The 25,567-nt window shown below is 39.8% G+C and overlaps 1 protein-coding gene across 3 annotated transcripts in view; it reads left to right on the plus strand.

The window, feature by feature from the left end:
- Positions 1-25,567, plus strand: part of DIS3L2 (DIS3 like 3'-5' exoribonuclease 2) — a 370,978-nt gene that overhangs the window by 126,796 nt on the left and 218,615 nt on the right. For all 3 annotated transcript variants that reach the window (XM_008575848.1, XM_008575846.1, XM_008575847.1), the window contains exons 6-7: positions 5,200-5,300; positions 12,041-12,288. In XM_008575848.1, coding sequence (XP_008574070.1) covers positions 5,200-5,300; positions 12,041-12,288 — 349 coding nt within the window. The remainder of the gene's footprint in view (positions 1-5,199; positions 5,301-12,040; positions 12,289-25,567) is intronic.

A 25,567-nucleotide genomic window follows, 5' to 3' on the forward strand; every position in this document is an offset into this window, starting at 1 on the left:
TTAAAAAAAAAAAAAAAAAAAAAAAAAAAAAAAAAAGGCAAAGAGAAAATCATAAAAGCAGCTGGAGAAAAAAAGATTAAAGGAGCAATAGACTGACCATTTACTTCTCATCAAATATAATTCTGATCATGTTATTTTCAAAAATTTCAGTGGCTTTCCATCCCTAAAATATAAAATACAAACTCTTTAGAATGTCATGTGAGGCCTTTCATGGTCTCGTTCCTACAACCCATTTAGACACACAAAGCCTTCCTCCCACTCAGTTTACTCTTAATTGTGTGCCTTTGCACACTCTCTTCCTTTTTGGAATGCTCCCCAAGCCCATCCACCTAGCCAGTTCCTAATTAACCTTCCCATTTTCAGCTTAGGCGTTAGCTGCTCTGTTAGACTCTGCCTGGCTCCCTTCTCATTGCTCGTGTGCACATTGTTTGCCAGCAGGTACCAACACCATGTGCTTTAAATACTTGTTTGCATCTTTGTCTCATTTCTAACATGAGCTTCCTGACACTCCATAGATATTCAGGACCTTCACTGGTTGACTCCAGCATTTCAGGAAGTCCCATAGCCACTCAGGTAATATCTTGATAGAGGTTTTCATGGCTCTTCCCATAATGCTCCAGTTTGTGCTTGTGTGGAGAGCAAGTCACCACAGTTAGCACCAGCAGCCTTGTATGCTGGCATCAGTTGGCTCTGTCTCTTCATTGCTTGTGTTTTCTCAGTGAAGCTGGAATAACAATACTTACTTTATCCATGGTATGAAGTTGTGAGTCAAATGAGGTAATGTGGGTGAATATGCTGTGAAAACTCTCTAGCATCATATGGTTTCATTAGCTTTATTTCAGAGTGAGAAACTTGCTTGGGCTGGGGATTCTGTGAAGACGGGAATTCATCGGTGCTCCTGGAGGTGGTCCCTCCTGAGCCTAGGCCCTGGCAGGAGCTGATTGTGGGGTCCTAGAATAAGCATCAGCACTCAGCATGTCTGGCAAGCTTGCAGCATAGCAAATGATTATCCACAATGTGTGTTACCTTGCTTTTGTGAGAGGACTCTTGTTGTTCCTACATTTCACTAGGGAGAGGGACCCATAAGTTTTCCTAGTTGATTGATTTTGAGAGATCTAAAAGGGACATATTTTCATTTATTAATATATATTGCAGTTTTCATTGAGTGCTCTTTGGAAATTATAAATTTCTGTGGCCCTTCATTCAGAGATGGAACAAGCTTGGATTTGTCAGAGTTTGTAAATCTTTTTACCACCACCACTATCTTAATTCAGGTTCTAATTGTGTCTCACCCAGACTCTAACCCCACCTTTCTAAGGTCTCTGCTACCGTTGTCTCTCCACTCCTGAGTGCTACCAAATTTATAACCCTGAAATACAAATGTGATACATAACATTTGAGAGAAAAATTTCTCTGGCTTTTTAAATTCTTTATAGGATAGTGTTCAAGCTTGTCAATTTCATTGTTTAGACCTGTATGTTAGAAAGTATGTTCTGCTGAGAATATCATTAAATCCTAAAATATCAACGACTTAAACAGAAAAGTTTATTTCTGTCTCATGTTAAGGAAGACTAGGGGTGGGCAGGCCAGGGCTTGTAGGAGAGCTCCACAGTCTTCAGCTCATTCTGTTGTGCTGCTCTGCATAGTGGTTAACTGGGTGCTGGAGGTCCAGCTCTCACATCCACATTCCGGCCAGCAGGAAGAAGGAAAGAGAGAAGGCTTTGCCTCTGCCCATTAAGGATACTTTTTGGAAGTCACTAACAGCACTTTCCCCTGCATCTTATTGGCTAAAACTCAGATGTGCAGGTCATGCATAGTTGCAAGGAGGCTGAGGGATGTGGTCTTTTAACTGGGCTGCAGTATGCCCAGCTAAAAGTTGGGGTTTTTATTAGTAGGAAAGAAGAGATTAGATTATTGGGCAATAACTAGAATCTCTGCCATAGGGCCTATATCACCACTCCACAAGCCTTGTTTCTTCACCATTCCAGTCTCTTCCCACCTGGCACTGTGTCCTCAACCTGTTAGTAGCAACAATAAATCACTTACTAGACCTTTACTATATAGAGCTCTTTCATGGCTCTGGGCATTTAGCAAGTTCTGACCTTTGCCTGCAATGACCTTCAACTTTCTTATTTCTCTTTGAAACATCTATATATACATCCTTCAAGCCCCAAGTCACTTCTTCAGTGAATTTTTCTTACTTCCTTAGCAGTATGCACGTAGCAGAGTGGAGCAGCGGAAGAGCTTCATAGTTGAATAGACTTGGGTTTGAATCTACTTTCTCTGGCTTGGGCTGGAAAGTATAAATGTGGAAGTTCTCAGCCTATAAATTGTATTTAAAGCCACAGCTCAGGTCTCTCTTTTGAGTTCCAGACCTTCATGTTGGACTGCTTGCTTGATGTCATCACTTCAAGGTCTCACAGGTGGCTTCTCAAATATAACCACCTCTGAAATAGAACTCTTGATTTTCACCTCCTCCTCTAGTCCTTACTGTGCTAGTAAATGATGCCTCTATCAACCTAGCTACAGATATCAGAAAGCTGGATATAATCCTTCACTTCTCATATTTACTAAGCCTTATATCTAATTATCACCAAAGCCTATCAGTTCAACTCCAAAATGTGCCTTAATTTTGTCTCCTGTGCTTGCATCACAGCTCTATCCTCTCATACCTAGACTGCTGCAACAGCTCTTAACTGGTCTCCCTACATGAGCTCTTAGCCTGCTGTGATCTTGCCACAGGTAGTGCTTCTCTGTACAAAATCTGTAGCCAACTTCCCATTGTATTTAGGCCTAAAGTCTGAATTCTTATATCCTGCAAGGCCCCACCTGATTTGACCTCCTTCTACCTCTCATTGTCATCCCTTGCCGTGCCCATTCTTGCTTATTGTGCTCCAGCCTCATAGTCCTCTTTCTGGTCCTTGATTGTGTGAAGAACTTCCTGCCTCTGTCCCTTACCATGTGTCATTCCCTACCCCGGGTCTTTTGTCCCCCCTTCACTCCTGCACACATCATCTTCATGTCTCAACTCAAATGTCACTTCCTCACAAGGCTTTTCCTTGACCTTTAATCTAAATCATATATTCTTTTCCTCTTCTCCTCGGGACTGTTTGTTCCTTCTTAGCATTTATCACAATTCATAATTTTATATTTATAGGGTGATTATTTATATATCATCATTCCCACATTAGCCTATATATTCCATAAGGGCTGGAATCATGCTTCTTTTACGTACCACTAAATCCTCAATGCCAAGTATTCAGTAAATACACATGGAATAAATGAATAAATGATCTTGTGATTAAATAATGCAGTACCTTCTCTCACTAAATTGACAACTTTGCTATTTAGTGTGGCAAGACACAATTGTTGGAAACCTATTAAAGTGATTCACCTTTCCAACCTGGCATTGTGTTTCTTTACATTCATTAACCATATATATGATTCTCACCTCCAAGGCAATAAACTTCGGTTTAATTTATTAGGATGTAACTTTGTTTGAACAAAGCCTCATTTCTGCCAGGATATCCATATGAATATAGAACCTGAGAAGGTCATGTTCAGGTGTGATATTTGAAAATCATGATTGGGCCCACTTCCCTGGCTTGTGCTCTGTCTTTGATTTTAGCCTGTTATAACATTTGTAACAGAAGACTTGCTATTTTGGGGATGGAATCTGAAGTAACAGTCATTTTAAGATGGAGCCATCAATGACCATCACAGAAAGCTGCCTGCCCAGGATTTGAGCTGTCTCAGAAAAACCAGTCTGCTCACTATCCTGTCTTGATTGTCAGCTTTTGAGACCAAAAACTCAGATGTCAGGTATCTAAGTAGAGTGTATTCATTCATGGTAATTCCAGCCTCCTATTCTTTCCTTATACCTTGTTCGGCAGAACACATTGGCAAGGTATGTTACAGGTCAAACAAATCAACAACTTGTATGATTTTTTTTCTCCCCCAAATTATAAAAAGTGTTGTTCTGGAAGCATCTGATGATTTTGGAATCCTGAACTTTGGTCCTAAAATAAAAGATGAACTTGTATGACGTCCCTCTTTTACTGATAGACAGGGTGTCTACAATGGGAAAGTTTGTTTTTGCTTTTTCTTTTTGGAAAACGGTGAAGATTTCTTTCAGTGGGCATTTTGATAGGTAGATTTCAGCACAGAAAGAAAAGCAAATAATTGATCATTCTCAAGCTTTGCTAGGTCAGATCAGGTCAGTGTTTCCAGAGTACACCCAGAATGGTAAAAGTTGGCTTTAAGCTGAGCCTTTGATAAGAAGGAGCCAGTCCTGAAAAGGATTTATTTAGTTTGGCCATCGTAATGTATAAATGACGATAAGTACAAGTCTCTCTTAACTGTCTGGAGTGTTAAGTGTTAACCGCATGAATTGGTTGTGACTCCTAGAATCCATAATTTCCAATATAGTTATAAGAATATTTTGGGGGGGGGGAAATCTATTGTAACAAGTAAAAATATATAATTTTAAATGTTCAGAAGTGTGCAATTTTCTGTTTTTATTCTTAAGTATTTTTAATACTTCTGGTACAGAGCCTAACTGCCTCTTTCCTGGGGAGATGTGGTTTCAGTGTCTTGGTGAATATGCAATTTGTAAGTTTTTTAAGAAAGAAAATTATACATTAAGAGACTTTAAGTACTTTATTCTTTATATAGTGTCACTAAAAAACCAAAGGAAATCAGGGTTGGGTTATTTATTTATTTATTTAATAAATATAATCTATTTTCTACCATTTTGTTTGTTATGGCTGATACCAAAGTACTTTTAAAAGTTAACATTTATTTTGATTTTGTTTTATTTTAGCAGATGTGCATAATAAATTAACCCATCTCTATTCTTCATTGTGGACTGGGACAGTATTTAACATCTAGTTTTTGGCACACAGGTGATTTAGTTTAATTCACCATAGTTTGATGCTCTTCAATTGTATGATGTGTAGCATGTGAATAATGCTAAATAGATAAAATGTCCTGCCAAGCCTAAGTGCTTAGCGTGAGCATTAATACAGGTATGTGACATGATTGGCCTTAGCCAAGTCACCTAACCACTGTGGGCTTGGGGTTCCTCTTCTGTAAAGTGAGTAGTTTGGGGCAAATGGTATCTAAGAATCCTTCTAGATCTGAATGAAGAAATCCCATGAGTTGATATGCATCTACTTGTTTCCTCTCTTTTTAATTTAGGAAAAGAGGATGCTCGTGCACCACTTATAAAAGATGAGAGTACCTCCACATCACAAGACACAGGAGCTTTACCCGAGAAGTCCCTGCAAAGATCAGCAAAGGTCATTACCTACAGATTTTCTTCACTTGTCCAAATGGCTGTCACCTCAGTTACTTGTCGAAGGCCTCTTGTGTGATTCAGTCAGGACTACAGTTGGTCATTTAATCAGAGAAGTCAGTGGAAGCAGGGATTCCTAAAAATGAAATTTTTTTATAACTTTAAACTTATATATTCATTTGCCTGTCTTTGGATAAAGGGCCAAGTTCTTTTCTTTGAGTGTGGGTATATTGATTGGAGTTCTGTGTTATCTTTTTGCTTAAATCACACTTGTAATGCAGCGCTTATGACTTCCAGTTTTGGTTATTTAAAGTGGAGAGAGAATTTAGACACTGGAGGAGCAATACGCATATAGACTCTGTCGAGATTTTTACAGTTTTTGCTCCAATTTTTTTTATTGTTGTCATGCCCATACCTAATTTAAAAATAAATTTTAATAAGTCTTTTAGTTTTTCCTAAGCATACAATTTAGTTATCATAGTAACTAAAGTTGTTTTTACATTCTTGTTTCATTGTTTTGCATAATTCAATTTTATTTTTTAATAGTATGTGCTAGTGACATATTCAGATGTGGGATCAAACACATGCAGATAGCTCATAGTGGCAGCAGTGGTGCAAGGGCAAAAATAAAGTGACATAGTAGCATGTGGCTTCATGTGCCCATGGCACCCAGCAGTATGTTTAACCTGGGAATGCAGTGTGGTCATGCAACCCAGCAAGCTGGCATGAGGAATTTCTAAATTATACTGTATATATGTTGCTCCCATTGTCTACCCAGTTACCCAGATTTTTTTATTTCAGTAAGCATTTTGAGTATTACCATGCACTAATCAACATGCTAGGTATGGAAAATTATAATGTATGGAAAGCCTGAGGTCTGGATCTGGCTCACAGACTTGTTTTGTTTGAACTGTGCAGTATTTAAAAATTTTGACTTCATAGCTTACATTTAGAAAAGGGGGTGGGGGGCCAGCCTGGTGGCTCACTTGGTAGAGTGCGGCGCTCCAGCCGAGGGTTCGGATCCCATGTAGAGACCGGTCCGCTCACTGGTTGAGTGCGGTGCGGGCGCGACACCGAGGGTTGTGATCCTGTTACCAGTCAAGAAAAAAGACAAAAAGAAAAAAAAAAAAAGGGATGGGGTGGGGGGAGTGTTCACATAAGAAATTAGACTTCCGGTTTCTCAGTCAAGAAAAAAGACAAAAAGGAAAAAAAAAAAGGGATGGGGTGGGGGGAGTGTTCACATAAGAAATTAGACTTCCGGTTTCTCTTGTCAAAACAAAACATCTAGCAACACAGGGCCACACTCCTAAATGACTTTAGTCAGAGCTGAGTAAAAGCAACCTTCTGTTGATAGAACTAGTGTTCTGCAATTTGCTACTGCCCTCCAACAGTACCCGCCGCCCCTTTAGATAATATTTCCTAATGAATTCAACCTAAAATTACAAGGCAAAACAGCACTTGTATGTGAAACAGACATCACTTATGCCATGGAGATTCATTTCCATGACAACTGACATTGTATGAATCACAAGTAACGTAAAGCTGCTTTATATACTTACTGTCCCGTCAAAAATTAAAACAAAAAGCAAGGACTTTCAGTTCAGACAAGATGGCATAGACTTGTTTCTTCTTGCTCCTCCTGCTAAGTACAACTATAAATCCTGGAAAAAACAAGAGGGAACCAAAGGAGAATTCTGAAAGGTAAAAGGAGGAAGGCAAACTAGTTAGGGACCCCAGGACTAGAGAAACAACATAGCAGCAAGGACCTTTCAATCCCCACCCCCTCTGACCCCCAACAGAAGGTGACTCAGGCCCTATTTCTGAATCCTACCGTAGCAATAGAAGGTGGCCCAGGTAGACACACTTCCCACTCAGATTCAACAGAAATCCCCACAGCAACACCAGGCAATCCTGGCATCACCTGTAAGAGGAATTGACTGGGAGCCCTGATGGCAGTAAGTGGCCAAGAGAAGCCACTTATACCTCCCTCCAGCCTGAGTCTTCTCACTCTCACCAATGGACATCAGGCATCTGAGAGGCTCCAACAAGGGAAAATCCTGCCACAAGAAATGGCCCAGCCCAGGAAGCCTCTTTGTCCCCATGGGTCTGAGACTCCCCTCTCCCACCCAGAGGCACTGGACAGCCTGAGGACACCAGTAAAGAGGATCTTGCACAACAAGCAGCCCATTTGGGAAGACCCTTTGTCCTCACAGGCATGAGATTCCTCTCCCTCACCCAGAGACACCAGGCATCCAGATGGCATTGGCAAGGCATATCCTGCCGTAAAAAGTGTGCAGTCCAGGAAGCCTCTTGATTCCTGTGGGCTGGAGACTCCCCTTTCCCACCCAGAGACACTGGATAGCCAGTTAGCACCAGTAAAGGAGATCCTACCACAATAAGAAACACAAAACGGGAAGCCTCTTTGTACCTGCAGACTGGAAATTCCCATTCCATACTTAGAGAGACAAGGTGGCCTGGCCTGGGGAAGTTCCTTCCACCCTCACAGGCAGTACCAGTGAAGATCAAAGGGAGTATGGTCCCAGTGGCACCATATAAACCAAACATACCAGAATAGCGCTGCAAAGGCTCTGAAAATGAGTTTGTCTTTGGAACTACAGTCCACTAAAGTAAACCAGGATAGGATCTATATGCTAAACCTAAACAGGGTGACTGCCTTATGAAATAAAGGGAAATAAATCTTATGAATAAAGGTTTAAGTAAGACCCAGAGTCTCTTAATATGGTAGCCAACAGGTCCAGGATAAAATTGAAAACCATCTGTCATACCAAGAACCAGGAAGAGCACAACTTGAGAGAGGACAAACAACTGATGCCAATACTGAGTGTTGCAGTTATCTGACAATAATTTTAAAGCAGCCATTATAAAAATGCTTCAACAAGCAATTAAAAATTCACTTGAAACATTTGAGAAAGTAGAAAATCTAAGTAAAGAAGGAGAAGTTATAAAAATGAACCAAATGAAAATTATAGAACTGAAAAATACAATAACAGAAATAAAACACTTGCTGGATGGTCTCAATAGTAGAACAGAGATTACACAGCATAGAATCAGTTAACTTGAGGACGGATCAATAGAATTTACCCAATCTAAACAAAGAGAAAATAGGTGGAAAAAAAAATAAACAGACCCTCAGATAGTTATGGGACAACAAAAAAGATTCAACAACATTCAGATAACTGGAGCTCTAGAAGGAGAAGATCAAGAGAATGGGGCTGAAAGTGTAGATCGTGCTAACTGCAGACAGGTAAAAAAAAAATCTTAAGAGATTTTTGAGGTTCTAGCAAAATTTGTATGACATTAACGTTTAATGGTATCTGCACAATTGTAATTTCTTCTTTTCTGAGCAACTTGATAGCTTGCATTAGGTTAGAGAGTACCAGTGGCTGAATTGTTCCAATGCTGAGGATTTTTAGGACAAGAAGGGTGAGGTATTTGACAACATAGGTAAGAGGACTTGAAGTGATGGAACATGGCTCTGGGAAGTAGGGCAGGATTCAAAGCTTAGATGTAGCTAGCAGACTTGGAGGGCGGGCAAGGGTGGAGGCATTAGAAGTGTTGATGTGCTGAAAAAGCCTGTGGGGCACAGCATGGGAGAGCTAAGAGAGCTGCCTGGTGGATGGGTCTGAGAGGAGGTACTGGGATTGAATTAGCTCTAGTTGCTGCAGAGGTGTGGACATGAGGATGAGTTGCTGAAATTGAATGGAAGTGAAGGCCACTGGCATTGAAGAGTTCCTTACAGAAACTGTGAGGACAAGGTGTTGGCTGAGTCATTCAACTGGACGAAGGTGGGAGAGGCAAAAGGTAAGCCAGGTGTCACAGAGTGACCAGGAGCTCAGTGGATGACAGTAACAAGAAGGAGACAACCTAAACCGGAAAAGGGTGCAGATACATGTATGGCGCTAGTAGAGTAAGTGGTCTGTACATGGCTGAGTGGCACAGGAAAACATGGACACTTCTTTCAGGGGCTGTGTGTGGGAGAAGGAGCAGCAGTCTTTGCCCCAAAGAGTTGGAGCAGTCAGTCCTTATGACAGACAGGTGCATGCAAGGAGGGGTTTAGAGCATTCTTGAAGAGGGAACAGCAATTTTTTCAAACTAGAAAACTGTTTTCTGAGGAGGAGGGGAGAGGCAGAAGGAAGAAAGTAGAGCATGCAGTGGAACCAAGGTTGGATGAGAAGACCAGTGCCCTAAGGCACTTTCCTGTGGGGTAGTAGCTGGGAGTGACTAGGGGCGAGGTGTGGTGCACTCCCCTGGTTTGGAGGTTCTCTGCAGACAAGCTGAAACCTTGCATGGAGTCAGAGACCTGAATGAGAGTAGCAGCTAGCTCAAAAGCAGTCTGAATCCACTCAGGGTCTAGTAGAATGTTGGCAAGTAATTCCAATGAAGGAACGAAATTGTATACTGTCTACAGTGGGAGAAGGAAGCAGTTCAGGAAGAATGTCTTCTCAGGGTGGATGAGGGAAAAAACTCCTTCTTGAAGAATGCTTTTCTCTTGGCAGAAATAGCAATGTACATGTAGTGGAGTGGTGGCCTGAAGCTTCGCCTAGTAAAACGAGAGATTGGGTGTAAACTTGGAACAAAGGAAAGTTAAATACTCATATTTCTTCTTTCAGCTGTTGAAGGCATAACTAAGAACAGTAGTTTATTTATGTTTAATAACATTTTTTAAAAAGCAACTACGATGTTGTTCATGTGATATACTGGTATTGTTCATGTGAGAAAAATGTAACGTGGAACACATACCTGAAGCTGTGCTTCCCTGCTGGAGTCTCACATATATTTGTTGCTTTGCCCCCCACAGATTTGTCACCCGACTTCCCCTGGGTGACGGAGTCTCAAAGGATTACTCAAAGCCCATCTTTTCTGAGCAGTGAAAAGCCCCGAAGTGGTTAACTTCCCTGGAACCCTCAAGTGAGAGGTGTCCCTTCCTTGGGAAATTACCCACGAATTGGGGTTCTCTTCCTGCATTTATTTTCCAGACCAGGAAGTTACAGGAAGAGAACATAGGTGGGGTTATAGTTTAACAATATAGGCTGGTAACTTTCAATGAAACAAGTCAGATGACATTCCATTAGACAATTAAGTGATCCACCAACAAAATCTTGATCTTAGCAAACATTCCTTCTCCCTCCAGCAGTTTTCCAGTATCTTTACATTTTAACCAGTAACTAGTCTGTCCTTGAGCCAGCGATCTTACTGTGCCACAAATCTTTATCTTACAATAGAGACTTTATAGCCTGAGGAAAATTTCCTTTCCTCTGCAAGGTCAATATTTGAAACTGCAGGGCTTTGGAAAACCAGGCCCTGTGAAGTACATTTGCTTTAAGAATCCTCTACATCTCCCCCCATTTTATTTATTTAAAAGAAAAAGCAAGAGCTGTATCAGGTTGTCATAGTTAAGACAAAAGCATTTAAAGCAAAGTTGGTATCATTTAGCATGGCAAGTCCTTTTAATTTACTTCAGATGAGGACTGATGATGTCATCGTCTCTCAGGGTGGCTGCAGCAGCATCAGTCCAGGTGCTGTGAATTGGGTGTAATTGTCAATTGTTGAAATTCCAGAAAGGGATTCTGCTCCATATAATAGTTGATAATGGTTTCTCACATGAAACCAGGAAAGTAACCTTGTCTTTTATCTGCCTTTCTGTTGTCCAGAGAGTTTGTTAATGTTAAACTGTCCAGGACAACACCTTTGACTCTGACTCCCTCATTGCTTCTGATTTTTATAATGATAATAAGGGGAGAGATGTAGTGGGTTAGAAATCTTGATTCTCATTTGATTTTAGAATAGGGTTTTTAGGTAAATGCATGTATGGGGCAAAAGCCCTTAGACAGGGGGCCACAGCCCACAGATAGTGTGGCAAAAGCCCATCTAATCAACTCTTAATCACTGTTTAGGTATGGGATTGTATACTTTAATGTTTTTAGAGATAACAAATGGTTGTCATACCAATCCTCTTAAGAGATTTTAAGAATTGCTGAAGGAAAAGTTGTGGAAAAAATGTTTGCTAGGGGCAAGCTTTCTGTTGGGGGAAACTTTAGAGAAAATTGTATTTAGATTTTATCATAAGAATGTAACTTTGCTTAAGGAGAAGTCTTACTTTAGATAATGAGCCAGTTTGACCAACTTAGCTTTTTACTAATTGTACCTTGGAATGTCACTTTATTTTACTGATGTTACTAGTTTCCATTGTTAAGCTATACTTAGCCATAGACAACTTTTGTAACATTGCCTATGTCCTTATGTCCTTCTTTGATGATTGAATCAACTGATTTTCCTTGTGAAACTTCTTCCTTGTCAATAAAAAGAAAGGCTGATTTTGGATCGGGGATGCTCCCCTGATGGATGGCAGTCCCTCCAGGCCTCATTGATGGTACTTTGAGTGAATTCTTTCTTTCTCTTTTCTCCGCCCCGGTTACACAGAGGAAAGTGTAACGTATATTCATAAGACATAAGTCATGGTTCACTTTCATTTAATTCATCCATGTATTACATAGGTTAGACACAAACACACACACACACGCCCGCACATATACACACTAGATACTTATTGCAATTTAAGTATAGATTACTTCATCACAAAGCATCACTGAGAGGCACTTCATTTTGACCTTGTTTAGAAAAATTGCTAGACCCAGCCAGTTGATCAAATAATAACCTGCTGACTTCTAACTCTTATCCAGTTCTACAGATAAACTACGTTGACTGTATCTTTGGTGTTTTCAGGTGGTTTACATCCTGGAGAAGAAGCATTCTCGAGCAGCAACTGGCTTTCTCAAACTCTTGGCTGATAAGAACAGTGAACTGTTTAGGAAATATGCCCTGTTTTCTCCCTCAGACCACCGGGTGCCTAGAATTTATGTGCCTCTCAAGGACTGTCCCCAGGACTTTGTGACACGGCCTAAAGATTATGCCAACATACTATTCATCTGCCGCATCGTGGACTGGAAGGAGGACAGCAATTTTGCTCTGGGGTAGGTGATCTCTATCTAGCAAGATAAACCACAGGTCACAGGCAGAAGTCAGTTTAGGTGGCTGTTAGGTAAAGTTTTTGTGTATTTTAATTATTTTTTCTTCATTAAAGCATGGTACATTGTGTATTTTGGTCCTGACTCTTCAGAAATTGCCTTTAGCTGCCAACTTAACTGGTCTCCTAGAGTTTCCATGAGTTACCAGGCAGTCACCTTTTTTTGTTTTTTGGCATAAAATATAAGCACATTCTAAGGCTTTGCTTATTCCCTGTTATGTCATGAATCCCATTTATACTGGTATACTGCAGAGAATTATTGCATCCAACAACAGTCTTCTCCTTTCAGACACTAGTGGTAAAATATGCTCAGTCCAGGCATATTCAGGGGACCCCAGGCTCCTTTTCTCTAAAATGTGAATACAAAGGCTCGTTTGAATGCTTTTCTGGTATGGATCTTCAGAGGTTTCACCTATGGTGTTAAAAACTACATTACCCTACCGTAAGCAGGAAAAGGGTACTATGTTTTTGTTGTAGCTGTCAGAAATCAATCTAACTTAAATATAGATGATGTAGTCCCGGAGTGTCATTTTTTTTTTTTTAAAGATGACCGGTAAGGGGATCTCAACCCTTGGCTTGGTGTTGTCAGCACCACGCTCAGCCAGTGAGCAAACCGGCCATCCCTATATAGGATCCGAACCCGTGGCCTTGGTGTTATCAGCACCGCAGTCTACCAAGTGAGCCACGGGCCAGCCTCAGAGTGTCATTTTGATATGAAGAAACTGCTGGACCCAGCTGTTTGGTCAAATGCTGTGCCTATTTTCTTCTTAGAACTGGTATTCATTTAGAAAGAAAAGCAATATTAAGTTTTAGCTATATCTTTAGGCCTTTCTTATAGATGGTGTCTGGCTTATGCTTCACAGGAAATGAAAATAAAGATATATAATCTAGAAAAGAGTGTGTTCTGACCGTTACTTTTAGTCCAGTTTAGTGACTTACTTGTTGGTCATCTAACTTACACAGGATGGACCCTCCTGGGAATGGTCCGCGCTTTTGAGAGCCAACACCGAATGGATATCCATAATGTGCTGCTTTTATCAGGTTTACTCTATACTTAGCTTCTTACCCCTAGCAAAGTAAGCCCAGTCACATCTGTGTGTCATGCTAATGCAACTTAGGAAACACTACCCTGTACCACTTTTTCAGTTATATGAAGATCAGTGTGATGTATATGATCTCAGAATTGCTTAGGCACAGTTGCACTTTCTTTTTTGCCCTCAAGTGGTATGATTGCAATGTCATCATTTTTAAGCCTAATTCATTATCCAAAAGTGAAGTCAACCCCCTGAGCTCTAAATTGACCTCCTCAGAGGCTTGCCAGTTTCTCACCATCAAATCAAAAGGCTGATAATGGCTGTGCCACCTGGCCCCTGTTGATTGTGCTGCCACACTCTGTTAGGCAGCGAAAAGGGAAGACTCTCACATGAAACCAGGAAAGTAGCCTTGTCTTTTATCTGCCTTTCTGTTGTATCCTATTGTGCATACTTGATGGGACTACTTCCTTAGTTTTCAAGTTGTAAGGGTGTAGTCAGGAAATCTTCATGGTATGAGTTTCTCTTAGTATTTGAGTGTCTTTCTAGGTCTAGGTTCCTTTTTTATAGCTGAGCCATTAGTTCATCAGGAACAAGTACAACCACCACCAAAAAGGGAGTTGGGCTTTTGAAAAAGCAAGCACATTTACTGGGTCTAAAGAAAAGATGTTTAAAAATGATAATTATATGCAAGTATTAATCATGTAATTTTTCAAAATAAAAAAATTTGAAAGTAACTATATTTAGATGGAAAACTGTGTTTCTTCTCTACCTTGTTAATATAAAGACATTAAAAATAGTCTTTTATGGAAATATGTCTTTTAAAACCTTTGTAGAAAAGAGAAAATTTATTTTAAGAAATACGATGTGACTGGTTTTTGTCATGAAGTTCTCAGAGGGCGTCTGTTGCATGAGGGCTGATGGCTGCAGCTGTTGAGCATGTTGGTGGTCGCCTTGCCAATTTGTTCTGGCTGTCAGTTACTGATCTTTAGGAACTGAGGTCACTGTTTCCCAGTCAGAACGTGCTGTGCTATGTATGACTGCCTAGGTTTCCTCCCTCATCTTTGTCAGACTTTGACCAGGAGAGTGAAGATAGTACCTGCTGTGGGTGTGAGTGTGTATGGTTAGATTCCACATAAACTATGCCTGAAAGCCGACTTTAACTAAGGTGGCTTCCTTCTAAATTTCTTCCCTGCCCCTATACCTCTACCCTTAAAAGTATTGAACTTCCTCTGCCTATGTAAATGCTACTAATTATTTAAGCCCAAAGCCATTTACTTCTTCTGTGGTTAAACTCAGGTCACCAGACAGGTTTTGATCAACTATGTGTAAAGTACTATGCTACCTTATTTGAGAAATACAAAGGTAAACAAGCTGTGGTTTCTCTATTCAAGGAGATTGTAATATAATGCAGAAGTACTTGTACGTAAATGCCATTGGGATAATTTGATTTTAAGAAATGGAATCCCACTTGAGCTAATTTAAATAAAAGTAAAGATTAATATAAGAAACTGGTGGTTCTCCTAAAAACCAGAGCAGGAAATGGAGGTGGTCTCATGAGAAACTCAGAACTAACAAGCTGTTATTAGTCCGTTTTGTGTTGCTATAAGAGAAATATCTGAAACTGGGTAATTTATAAGAAAATGAAGTTTATTGCTTACAGTTTCTGAGGCTGGGAAGTCCAAAGTCCATCTGATGGTGGCAACAGTGACCCAGGGGTCACACACTGCAAGATGGTGGAAGCAGAGAGAATACAGAGAGAAAGACAGACTCTCCTCTTCTTTTAAAACCCTCAGAACCATGCCCCTGACCACCATTTTTAATCCATTCACTACTGCATGATCCTACAATCCAATCATCTTTTTAAGGCTCCACCTTTTAATTACCATAATAGGATTTCCCACCATCTTAACAGTCAAAGTGGGGGCTAAGTTTCTAATACATAAAACTTGGGGGACACAATTCAAGTTTCAGGAAGTTTTGGAGGGACATAATTCAATCCACTACACAAAGGCAACAAAGGAGTTGCAGCTTCTCTCTCAACCATCCTGACCAACCCAGCCACTACACGGTATCTTTTCTCTGTCTTTTTCTGTACATGAGCTGTGTTATTCTGCTTCTCTCTACACAGTAGCCATCTACCTGCTCAATAGTATACACGGCCCCAAAATGACACTGCCAGTCCTCTGCAGGTCACATACTGAAGTTTGATCACCATACAGAATTTCTAAGGAAGAAAATCTTATTGGTCTAGCTTGAGACAGGTATTTGCCCTTGTCGGTAGTTTTAACTAGTGGTAGGGGTCCAGGGTCCCATGACCCAGCACTCCATTAGCAGGACGTAGGACTTAACGCTCTGGGAAGGAGCATGGATAAAAGCAGATGTGAATGGCCTGTCTCTTTGAGCTCTAACTGTAGTACAAAGCAGAATGTTGTAAGTTCTTCCATAGGAATGAAATAGCTTTCAGGAAGTTTAGAGGAGGTCGGTGAAGGGGGAAAGCCAAGATCATTTCTTGGAGAACAGAAGCCTCTTTGCTAAAAGATCACTCTGACTGAAAGTGTAGAGTGGATGGGAGGGGACATGACTGGCAGCAATAGGCTATTGCAGTAAGACAGATGAGATGGGGAGAAACTGAGATAAAGGGTTGAAAGGGAGGAAACAAAAGGAGTGACAAGATTGGAGGGAGATTAAGAAGGTAAATTCTCCCAGATGTGATGACTGAGTAGAAATGGGGCATGGCGGAGATGGATGGAATCTTGGGTGAACTTTCAGGCCTCTGACTTGGGTGAGTGGGTAGGTGCTGATAGCATTTAACCACGGTTCACTGAGAACAGCCCCAGCTCCTGCCATACCCTACGCTAATGCCTCAGAGCTTGTCCTTTCCTGAGCGTAGTGTGTTTGTTCATAGTTCCAAACTTTTGCATATTACGCTTTCTTTCCCAGCAGTGACTTTCTCCTTTCTCCAGTGTTTGCTTGGTGAAATAACTCAACTTTTAAAATCAACTTAGTTGTCCACTCAAAAAATGCTTCCTGACTCACAGGCCTCTCTTCTGGTGCTCCCATAGCTTCTAATAATACCTTTACTGTAGTTCTCATCTGTCTACATTGTAATTGCTTATTTAGGTATTTTACTGGGCCATAAACTCCTTTATGCAAGGATACTCAATAAATGTTTGCTGGCTGGTCAGATGAGTAGATGAAAATGAATCAGTGATCCCAAGGTCCTGAGCCAGGTTGACTAGGAAGATGTTGTACCATAAATCAAGCTAGAAAACACAGGAGGAGTAGTTTGGACCAGAAAAAAATGAGAACCAAGGTTGTATGACTTCAAAATCAACACTTGATTACAGTATATAAAAAGTATGTAAACTCAGGTGGAGAATGCCAAATTTAGAAAGTACAGATATTTAACAATAAGATTGAATAGAATGCACACAGTAATTGAATATCTGATGTTATTAGCTTTGGAAGGGTCCTTAAGGAGGCTGTCAATCTTGGCCTCCTCTTCACTGTAAGTATCGCTTGTCTCCCACCCCCAATTGTGTTTTGGTGCCTCCATTTAAGGGGAGGTCAAAAAATATTACAATATTAGAGACCTCTAGTAGCTAGAAAGTTATTTTCCATCTTGTTCTTAGAATTATCAAGAGAGATCTCAGTTAAACCTTGTTTACCTCTCTAAACATCACACCTACCACATGTTCATGGATATTATTCTTGTATTGCTGTCAAAACCCAAAGATAGTCTCTTTTTAGTCAGCCCTTGCTGGCTTTTAGGGATCACTGCTTTTTGTTATATATCACAACATTTTTAGCACTTTTAATATTTAGTACCAGACTTTTAATATTTAGTACTTAATATTTAATATTTAAGAAAAAGCTACATTGGTTTCCTTGCTGCAATGATTTGCAATTATATAATCAGATTTACAGTTTTAAGAGCTTTCCAACCATCTTAAATCATCTTTCCTTTTAGAAACTCTTGCAGTGGAATTCATGCCTATATTTCCTCAGACCTTTGTGAAATCTGCTATCCTAAAGTTGAGAGTTTATAGTCCCAGCTTTTCCTTCCAACTGTCATGAGCATGAAGATATCATGGTCATTTTCTCCTAGATTTGTCATGGTTTCTTCTTCCCAAATATTTAAGGATAAATCTTGAGGAAAATGGAAAAGTTTTACAACAGTTACTGTGAGGAACATAATAGTGTTTCTTGGCAACACTGAAGGCTAACCGAAGATATGTGACATGAATTGACCTAGAGCAAATTGACATATTTATATTATTTTATCTAGCTAACTTTGGCGACTTTGGGGGATGGGGAGGAGAGAAAATGAATAGGTCAGTGCAGGTATAGCCAAGTTGAAAAATTTTTGGTTGAACATGAAGTTGCTAGTCTTAATGGGAGGCTGTTGAAATGATAGAGAATGGGGCACAGTACTGCTGGTTTTGACGAGCATGAAGGACAGGAGGTTCCATTGGAGTGAATGACTGGATGCGGTGAAAACAGTCGAGAGAGAGGTTCTGATTGCTAAGTCGTGTGGTGGAGAAGGAAGTGGGTGGGTGGGGTCTGCTCTGATACCTCCTGCATCTCCTCCTAGCTGTGCACCTTATGGCCATTTGTCAGATAATTGGAAATATCTGTTGACTGATGGAAGCAAATATTTTTACTGTTCCAATTGGTTTTGATAGATTCTGAATTTCTTATGGGGTAGATGTGAATTGATCAGGTGGTAATTAAATTACATTAAATTGTAATTAGTAGGAAAATGAAACTGTGACTAGGTTGGTAGAAAAAAACAAACAGGAGAAGTTTGTTTCATCGAGCCATAGCCTACAAGACCAGCAAACCGGGAAATAACTATATTTAATCTTTCCCCGTAGCACAAAGGAGTGTTTCATCTTTTCCAGAGCATATTCTTTATTTAAAGACTCTTCTGAGAGACCAAGTTATATAATGCTATGAACTTGCATTACCAAACTTAGAGTTTATAAATCCTTTTCAGGGAGTGTGGCTCTAACTGGCTAGTAGACAATAAGCAAATCAGGCTGAGGAGGGGGCTCTTTTTTGTGACTGTTGGGCTCCACCTGGTGGCCTGTAAGGTTCAGTTTTGGAAAATGCTGCTCCTTCAACATTGAGAGCATCCTAGACAAAGCAGCAAAAGTAAAAGGAATGGAGGAAACTAGTCCTGGTACAGACGTGGGGTACCAAATTGTTCCCTTCTTCGGGAAGCACTGTATGCAGTTGCTGACACTTCTTCCTTGGTCATCATCTTCATCTACAATTTCTAGTGCACCTGCTTGAAAATACTTTAAAGTGTTAAAGAACCTTAGATGCCATCAGCCTTCTCTTATACTCATTAAATACTTTCAGCTTCCCTTTGCTCCCTTCATAACAACATTAATTCACCTTCAAGCTTCAAGGCCTTTCCAAAAATCATTCATTATTGTTGAGCCTTTCTTCTTTCCTCCATTCTTTTATCTATTTTCACTGATAAAGCACTTTTCTTTTCCTAAAGTCCCCATTCCTTACTTGCTGCCTTTTGCAGTGTCAGAACACTGAGCCAGAAGAAGGGAAAATAACTTGTTCTCTCCTCCTGATTATAGGTAATAATACATAAAATATACAGCCAAAGACATTGTGTATTTGCCGTACTTTGTTTTCACTTTGTATTGTTACTGAAGTTCTGGGCCCTTGGTGTAGCTGATGTTAGGTTGTTCCTGGCTTCTAGGTTCTCAGGGAAATGATACCATTGTATCTATTTGCATAGAGTTTCCAACATGGGCTAATATGCATGAGGGCATTTATTTGAGAGTGGTGATGTTAGTGGTAATCACTACAAGAATGTACGACTGTCTTCCGTGGATAGCCTAGTTTTAAGGCCAAGACTTCATAAGAATATTTAGAAGTGAAAAGAGGATGAATGGCCGAGAACACTAATGTTAAGTGTTTCTATTTTCTTTAAGGCAAAGAGGCCAATTCAAAGGACTTTCTTGTCATAATTTCTCCTATCTGTAGCTGGTCCCTTCCTTCAATAACTTCTTTACTTGCACATCGTACAGGTCAATAGATCAGATACTTTATGTAGAATTTATGTAAAATTTTTATATGTACACTCCCATAACTCCCACAATTCCCACCTATCAACTGTAGGAAGTTGAGAATGTTGTTTCAGTGCTGTCTGGATTAATTTTACAGCAGGACCCAATTATAATGTCATTTATTATATCAAAATTAAGAAAAAATTTTAATTTTAATTTTCTGATATACATAAATATTGAAAATTTACTGTTAAAATTATTCAAATATATACTATAGAAAGTGAAAATTTTCCAGAATTTCACCCTAGAAATAATCACTAATAGGGTTTTGGTATAAATTTGAATAAAATATTGTTTAAAAAATATTTATTAACTGTAATTACCAAGTACGTTGAACACACAAAAGAATACATGTAACGCATACAATTTTTGAACCCTGATATTAAAACCAACTCATTAATTTACTACTCAGATTAAGAAATATAATATCACCCATGCTGTTGAAGTTTTTCCTGTGTGTTCCACTTTATCCTATCCCCTAATTTTCTCCTTAGAGGTAATTAGCGTCTGAAAAATGCTAATCAAAATATGCTTTCTAAAAATAATTTGCGCATATTTACATCCCTTAAAAATGTTACTTAGTTTTGCTTGGTTTTGAAACTTGTAAAAATCATCATGTTACATATATTCTACAACTTGCATTTTCATTTAATATTATGTTTCTAAAATATACTCACATTTTACTCTTCTTTTTTTTTTTTTTTGCAGCTGGCTGGAATGGGGATACAAACCCTTGATCTTGGTGTTATAACACCGTGCTCTAACCAACTGAGCTAACCAGCCAGGCTGTTTCACTCATTTTAATCTGTAGTATTTCCATTTCCTGAAATATACAATAATTTATTTATCTAGCAATGGACATTTGACTTGAAACAAGATTTTTGCTATTACAAACAATGCTCTTACAAACATTGCAGTGCTTATAGGCACTCAAGTTTCTCTAGATACTACTTAAGAGTGAAATTATTGGATCACACATATGTACATGTTTAACTTTACAACTTTATAGCCAAACCATTTTCCAAAGTGGTTGTACCCATTTTTAGTCTTACTAGCAATGTATAAGAGTTTCCATTGCTTCACATTCTTATTAACACTTGATATTGTTAGATTCTTCAATTTTTACCAATGAGGTGGGTGTGAAATGGTACATCATTATGATTTTAATTAATTTTTTCCAAATTACTAACGAGATTGAGCATCTTTTCATGTATTGATGGTCATGTTTCCTCTTCTAAAAAATGTCTTCGTATTTTTACCCTTTTTTAACAGTTAAGTTTTTGTTTAGATAATTTTGATTTACAGAAATTGCAAAAATGGTACAGAGAATTCCTATATTCCTTTTACCTACCTTCTCTTTATGTCAACATCTTACATTACCATAGAATGTTTATCAAAACTTAGAAATCAACCTTGGTACAATATTATTAATTAAAGACCTTTTAGTAGGACTTACTGAGGTCTTATCAGTTTTTCCGCTAACATCCTTTTTCTGTTCCAGAATTTGGTCCAGAATCCCACACTACAGTTAGTTATGTCATTATAGTCTCTCCAGTTTGTTACAGTTCCTCAGTCTTTACTTGCCTTTCATGGACTTGATACTTTGAAGAGTACTTGTCAATGATTTTGTAGAATGTTTCTCAGTTTCAGGTTGTCTTATGTTTTCTCATGATTAGATTGAGATTGGGCATTATTGGGAAAGATACCGCAGAGGTGATATGCATCATATCAAGGGCACATAATGTCAGTATGTATTACTGGTGATTTTAACCTTAACCATTTGGCTAAGGAAGTATCTGTAGAATTCCTAATTTACTATTTTTCTCTTGTAATTATTGTACAATTGTCCCTTGGTAATGGGGAATCGCTTCCAGGACATGCCCCCACCCACTCACCCCTGCCCCGCATATACCAACATCCATGCATAGTCAAACCCCTTATATAAAATGATGCAGTGTTTGCATATAACCTATGCATATCCTCCCATATACTTTAAATCATCTCTAGATTACTTATAATACCTAATACAATATAAGTGCCATGTAGATAGTTGTTATACTGTGTTGGCTTTTATTTGTATTATTTTATTGTCGTATTTTTTTTTCCTTCAAATATTTCTAATCTACAGTTGGTTAAATCTGTGGATGCAAAACCCAAAGATATGGAGAGCTGACTATTCTATGTTTTGGGGAAGATTTTTTGAGACTATGCAATTATTCTGTTTCTGCTTAAACTTTATCACCCACTCATTTTAGCATTCATTGGTGCTCTTACCCATTTTGGAAGGATTTAAAACATTTTTTTTTTTTTCCTTTTTTGTCTTTTTTCGTGACTGGCAACGGATCGCAACCCTCAGTGTCGCACCCGTACTGGCCCGGGACCGGCAACGGGATTGCAACCCTCGGTGTCGCACCCGCACCTTGCTCAGCCAGTGAGTGGCCGGTCTGTATGTGGGATCCAAACCCTCGGTGGGAGCACCACCGCACTCCCAAGCGGTGCACTGTAGCAGTGTGCCACCGGGCCGACACGGGATTTAAAACATTTTTAACATTTATTTGTACATATTTGTGGGGTACAACATCTTGTTTCAATACATGCACATACTGTACATTGATTCACTTAGAATAGATAGCATAGCTTTGTACCGATTAATCTACCAGTTTCCCCACACTTTTACCCATTTTTAATTGGGCTGTTTGTTGTTTATTTTTTTAGAGTTAAAAATATATATATTCTAGAAAATAATTTTTTTTGCAGTCACTAACATGGAAAATATCTTCTCCCTAGTTTCTGAATTGTCTTTCCATGTTATTAATGCTATTTTCTGAAGAACAGGTGTTTGAAGTTGCATTTTCTAACTTTTTGAGACTGGTATATAGAATTCCAATTATTTTTTGTATATTAATCCTGTATCCAGTCATTTTGCTAAATTCCCTTATTAATTTTAATACTTCAAATGTAGTTTCCTTTAGCTTTTCTATATGGATAATTACATCATTGGTAAGTAATGACAGATTTGTTTCTTCCATTCCAATCTCTGTAACTTTTATTTTCTTTTTCTTATCTTCCTGAATTGGTAATTCACAATTGAGGAAGGAGATATTTTTCACACAATAAGTTCAGTTTTAAATAAAAGTAGTGGTAGCAGCCCTTTTTTTTTTTTTTCTTGTTTCTGATTTTTTTGATATGTTAATATAATATAACAATTTTGCTAATGTGACATCTGATTATAAAGGACTTGAGAGTTTACCTAAATACATGTCTATGGGTTTTATTCATTGGTCTTACTGTCTTCAGTTTTCTTAACTTTCCTTTGGAGTTTTAAGGAAGAGTAGTAAAGGCTTCTTTTCCTGGCTCAAAAGCATTAATTCATTTATTCATAAATTCATTCAACCAACATGTATTGGGCACCTAAGATATACAAGTCTCAGTGAGATACTGAAATAAAAAATTGTTTGAATAAAACATTTTTTTATGTTTGAGGATCTTATGGATGATTCTCCCCATCTACTGATGAGGAAGAGATGTACCTAAAGCACTATGACACAGCTAGAAAGTGGCACATGCCAGAAAGGAGATAAAACTGAAGGAGAGTTATAGTAGTTAGGAGAGAGATCTGCTCTGGGGGACAAGGGTAGCTTCCAGGGCTTGTTTCTATATTCCACAAAGATGAAATGAACTGGGTTTTTGTTTTGTGGGCCTGGTTCAACATGGAAGTCATAAAGGGAAAACCTGTAAGGTGGGAATATATTGTTTAAGGAAGGGCCATTTATAGTATTATTATGCTCTAGAACCAGCAGCGCTGTGTCAGTGTGTGGTAAATACCTACTAGATACATGATGCAACAGTCCTGAGGTTTTACTTTTGGTTTTAAGAGCTTTATGTTTTCTGTTGCAGAGAGAAGGGAGGGAAAGAGAAGTTTGCTTCTCATGGATATTTTTTAATATTTTGAATTGGGATGCTTTTAGCAGCAAGTGGTAGAAAACCCTGAACCAAAGTGACTTAAATAATCATGGAATATATATTATCTCACATAAGTGGGAGTTCAGAGGTCATGCAGCTCCAGACCCAGTACAGTCAGTGACTGGTAATATTATCAGGTTGCTCTCTGCTGTCTTCGATGGCTTCTCTGTGGCTGTGAAGATGGCTGCTGGTATGGTTAGGCTACATGCTTCCTCAGTCACATCCAACACAGAGGTGGAGATCCTGCCCAACAACCATAATATTGATTATGGTCTCCAGGGAAACCATGCACTGATTGTATTAGAATGATGAGTATTTGCCTCTGGAGCTGAAGTTGAGATGAGTTCCCTCTATGAAAAATATTAGGTTTCTGTTAGGAAGGAGGAAGAAGGGAATTAACGTTGGATAGGACACCAATGCTGGGCACTACAGTTTTTTATATTATATTACTATTATTTTTTCTATAATTTCTAAATTGAAAAAGACCTAATATTACAACATTAAAGGAAGCTTAGGAAATAGAGAAAAAAGTCACTCATAATCCTCCCTCTCTAAAACAACACCATTTGTAGGTATACCCTTTCAGTCTTTTTATAAATGTTCACAGTTTAATTATACTATGCATAACATCTTCAAGATTATTTTTCTATAATGTATAATTGAACAAATATGCCATAATGTAGTTTATCATTTATCTATTGTTGGAAATATAAGTTAAATATTTTACAGCTTCTGGTGAAGATGGCAGAATAGACGGTCCCCAGCGTCACTCTTTCCCACAAATCAACCAATTTACTACTATAAAAAAAGTAACATTGGGCCGGCCTGGTGGCGCACTGGAGAGTGCACAGCTTGGGAGTGTGGTGGCGCTCCCACCGAGGGTTCGGATCCCATGTGGAGACCGGTTCCCGCTCACTGGCTGAGCGCGGTGCGGGCGCAACACCAAGGGTTGCGATCCCGTTGCCGGTCCCCGGTACGGGCGCAACACCGAGGGTTGTGATCCCGTTACCAGTCAGTAAAAAAGACAAAAAGGAAAAAAAAAAAAGTAACATCAGCCAAGCTGGGGCTGCTGGAACTCAGGGGAAGAAGAGGAGAGACCTATGGAGTTCAAGAAGGGGGAGAAGCCACAATGAGAGAAAGAGAAGACTGCTCCAACCATTTTGTGCTGTGGTCGCTTTAAGGCTGGAGCTGTTGAGCACACGGAGCAGGAGCCGGCAAAAGCCGAAGTGGTGCCCTTCAGATGAAGTTACTTGGAGGCGGCAGGGGGGAAGAGGGCCTAGGCAAGCAAGACCACTAATAGGGTTCCCGTGGACTCATGTAGGAGTGAGGAGCCAGAACAGCTGAAAAAAAAGGAGCCACTCAGAGGCCGGTGAGTCATTGCAAAGGATTGAAGCATGGCCCGTCCCATGGAAAGTGTTTGCAGCACAGGTGGTGGGGGGAGACAGGCCCACTGGGGGAGCACTGGGGCACAGCAAGGACAGCTGATCTGCACCCCAATCAGCGAAGGACCACTCAGAGGAGACTGGTCAGGAATATAGAATTGCATGGGGTGCAGTTTGATGAAAAGACTCAGGCCCAGATCAGAGTTTCTACACAACCCAGGTGCACCGGGTCTCTGGAGAGCTGGTAGTACCTATAAAATCAACTATTAAAACCTGAGCTGCACAAAAAGCCTTCCCTAGGGAATCAGCAGCAAAGCAACAATTTAGCTCAACCACGCAGCTCAACTACTGGTCCCCACAGGAAGTTCCCCCATTTTAGAAGTAAGCAAAGGATAAAAAATTAGTTCTGGCCCAGGCACACCATCAGCACCTCAGGGCCCATCCGGGGACCTGAGTTATGGAGCCAGGGACTGGACCCCCCTCCCGCAGCTGGGTGCACTGCCAGTGCCTTGGGGCCCACCCGGGGTCCTGAGAGATGGAGCTGGACACCGGACCACCCTCCTACAACCAGGCACACTGCCAGTGCCAAGGAGCATGCCCAAAACAACATCTCCATGTGGGTGGCTTACCACAGCCACCACAATAACCATGGCTGCCACAAAAGCGGCTAGATGCCACAACCACCACACAGGTGGTCTGCCAGCCACTGGAGTGCATTGACACAAGGAGAGTCACCAGCAGAGACCAAAGAA

This window comes from Galeopterus variegatus, unplaced genomic scaffold (genome assembly GCF_000696425.1).
Source record: "Galeopterus variegatus unplaced genomic scaffold, G_variegatus-3.0.2 Scaffold1245, whole genome shotgun sequence".
NCBI lineage: Eukaryota > Metazoa > Chordata > Mammalia > Dermoptera > Cynocephalidae > Galeopterus > Galeopterus variegatus.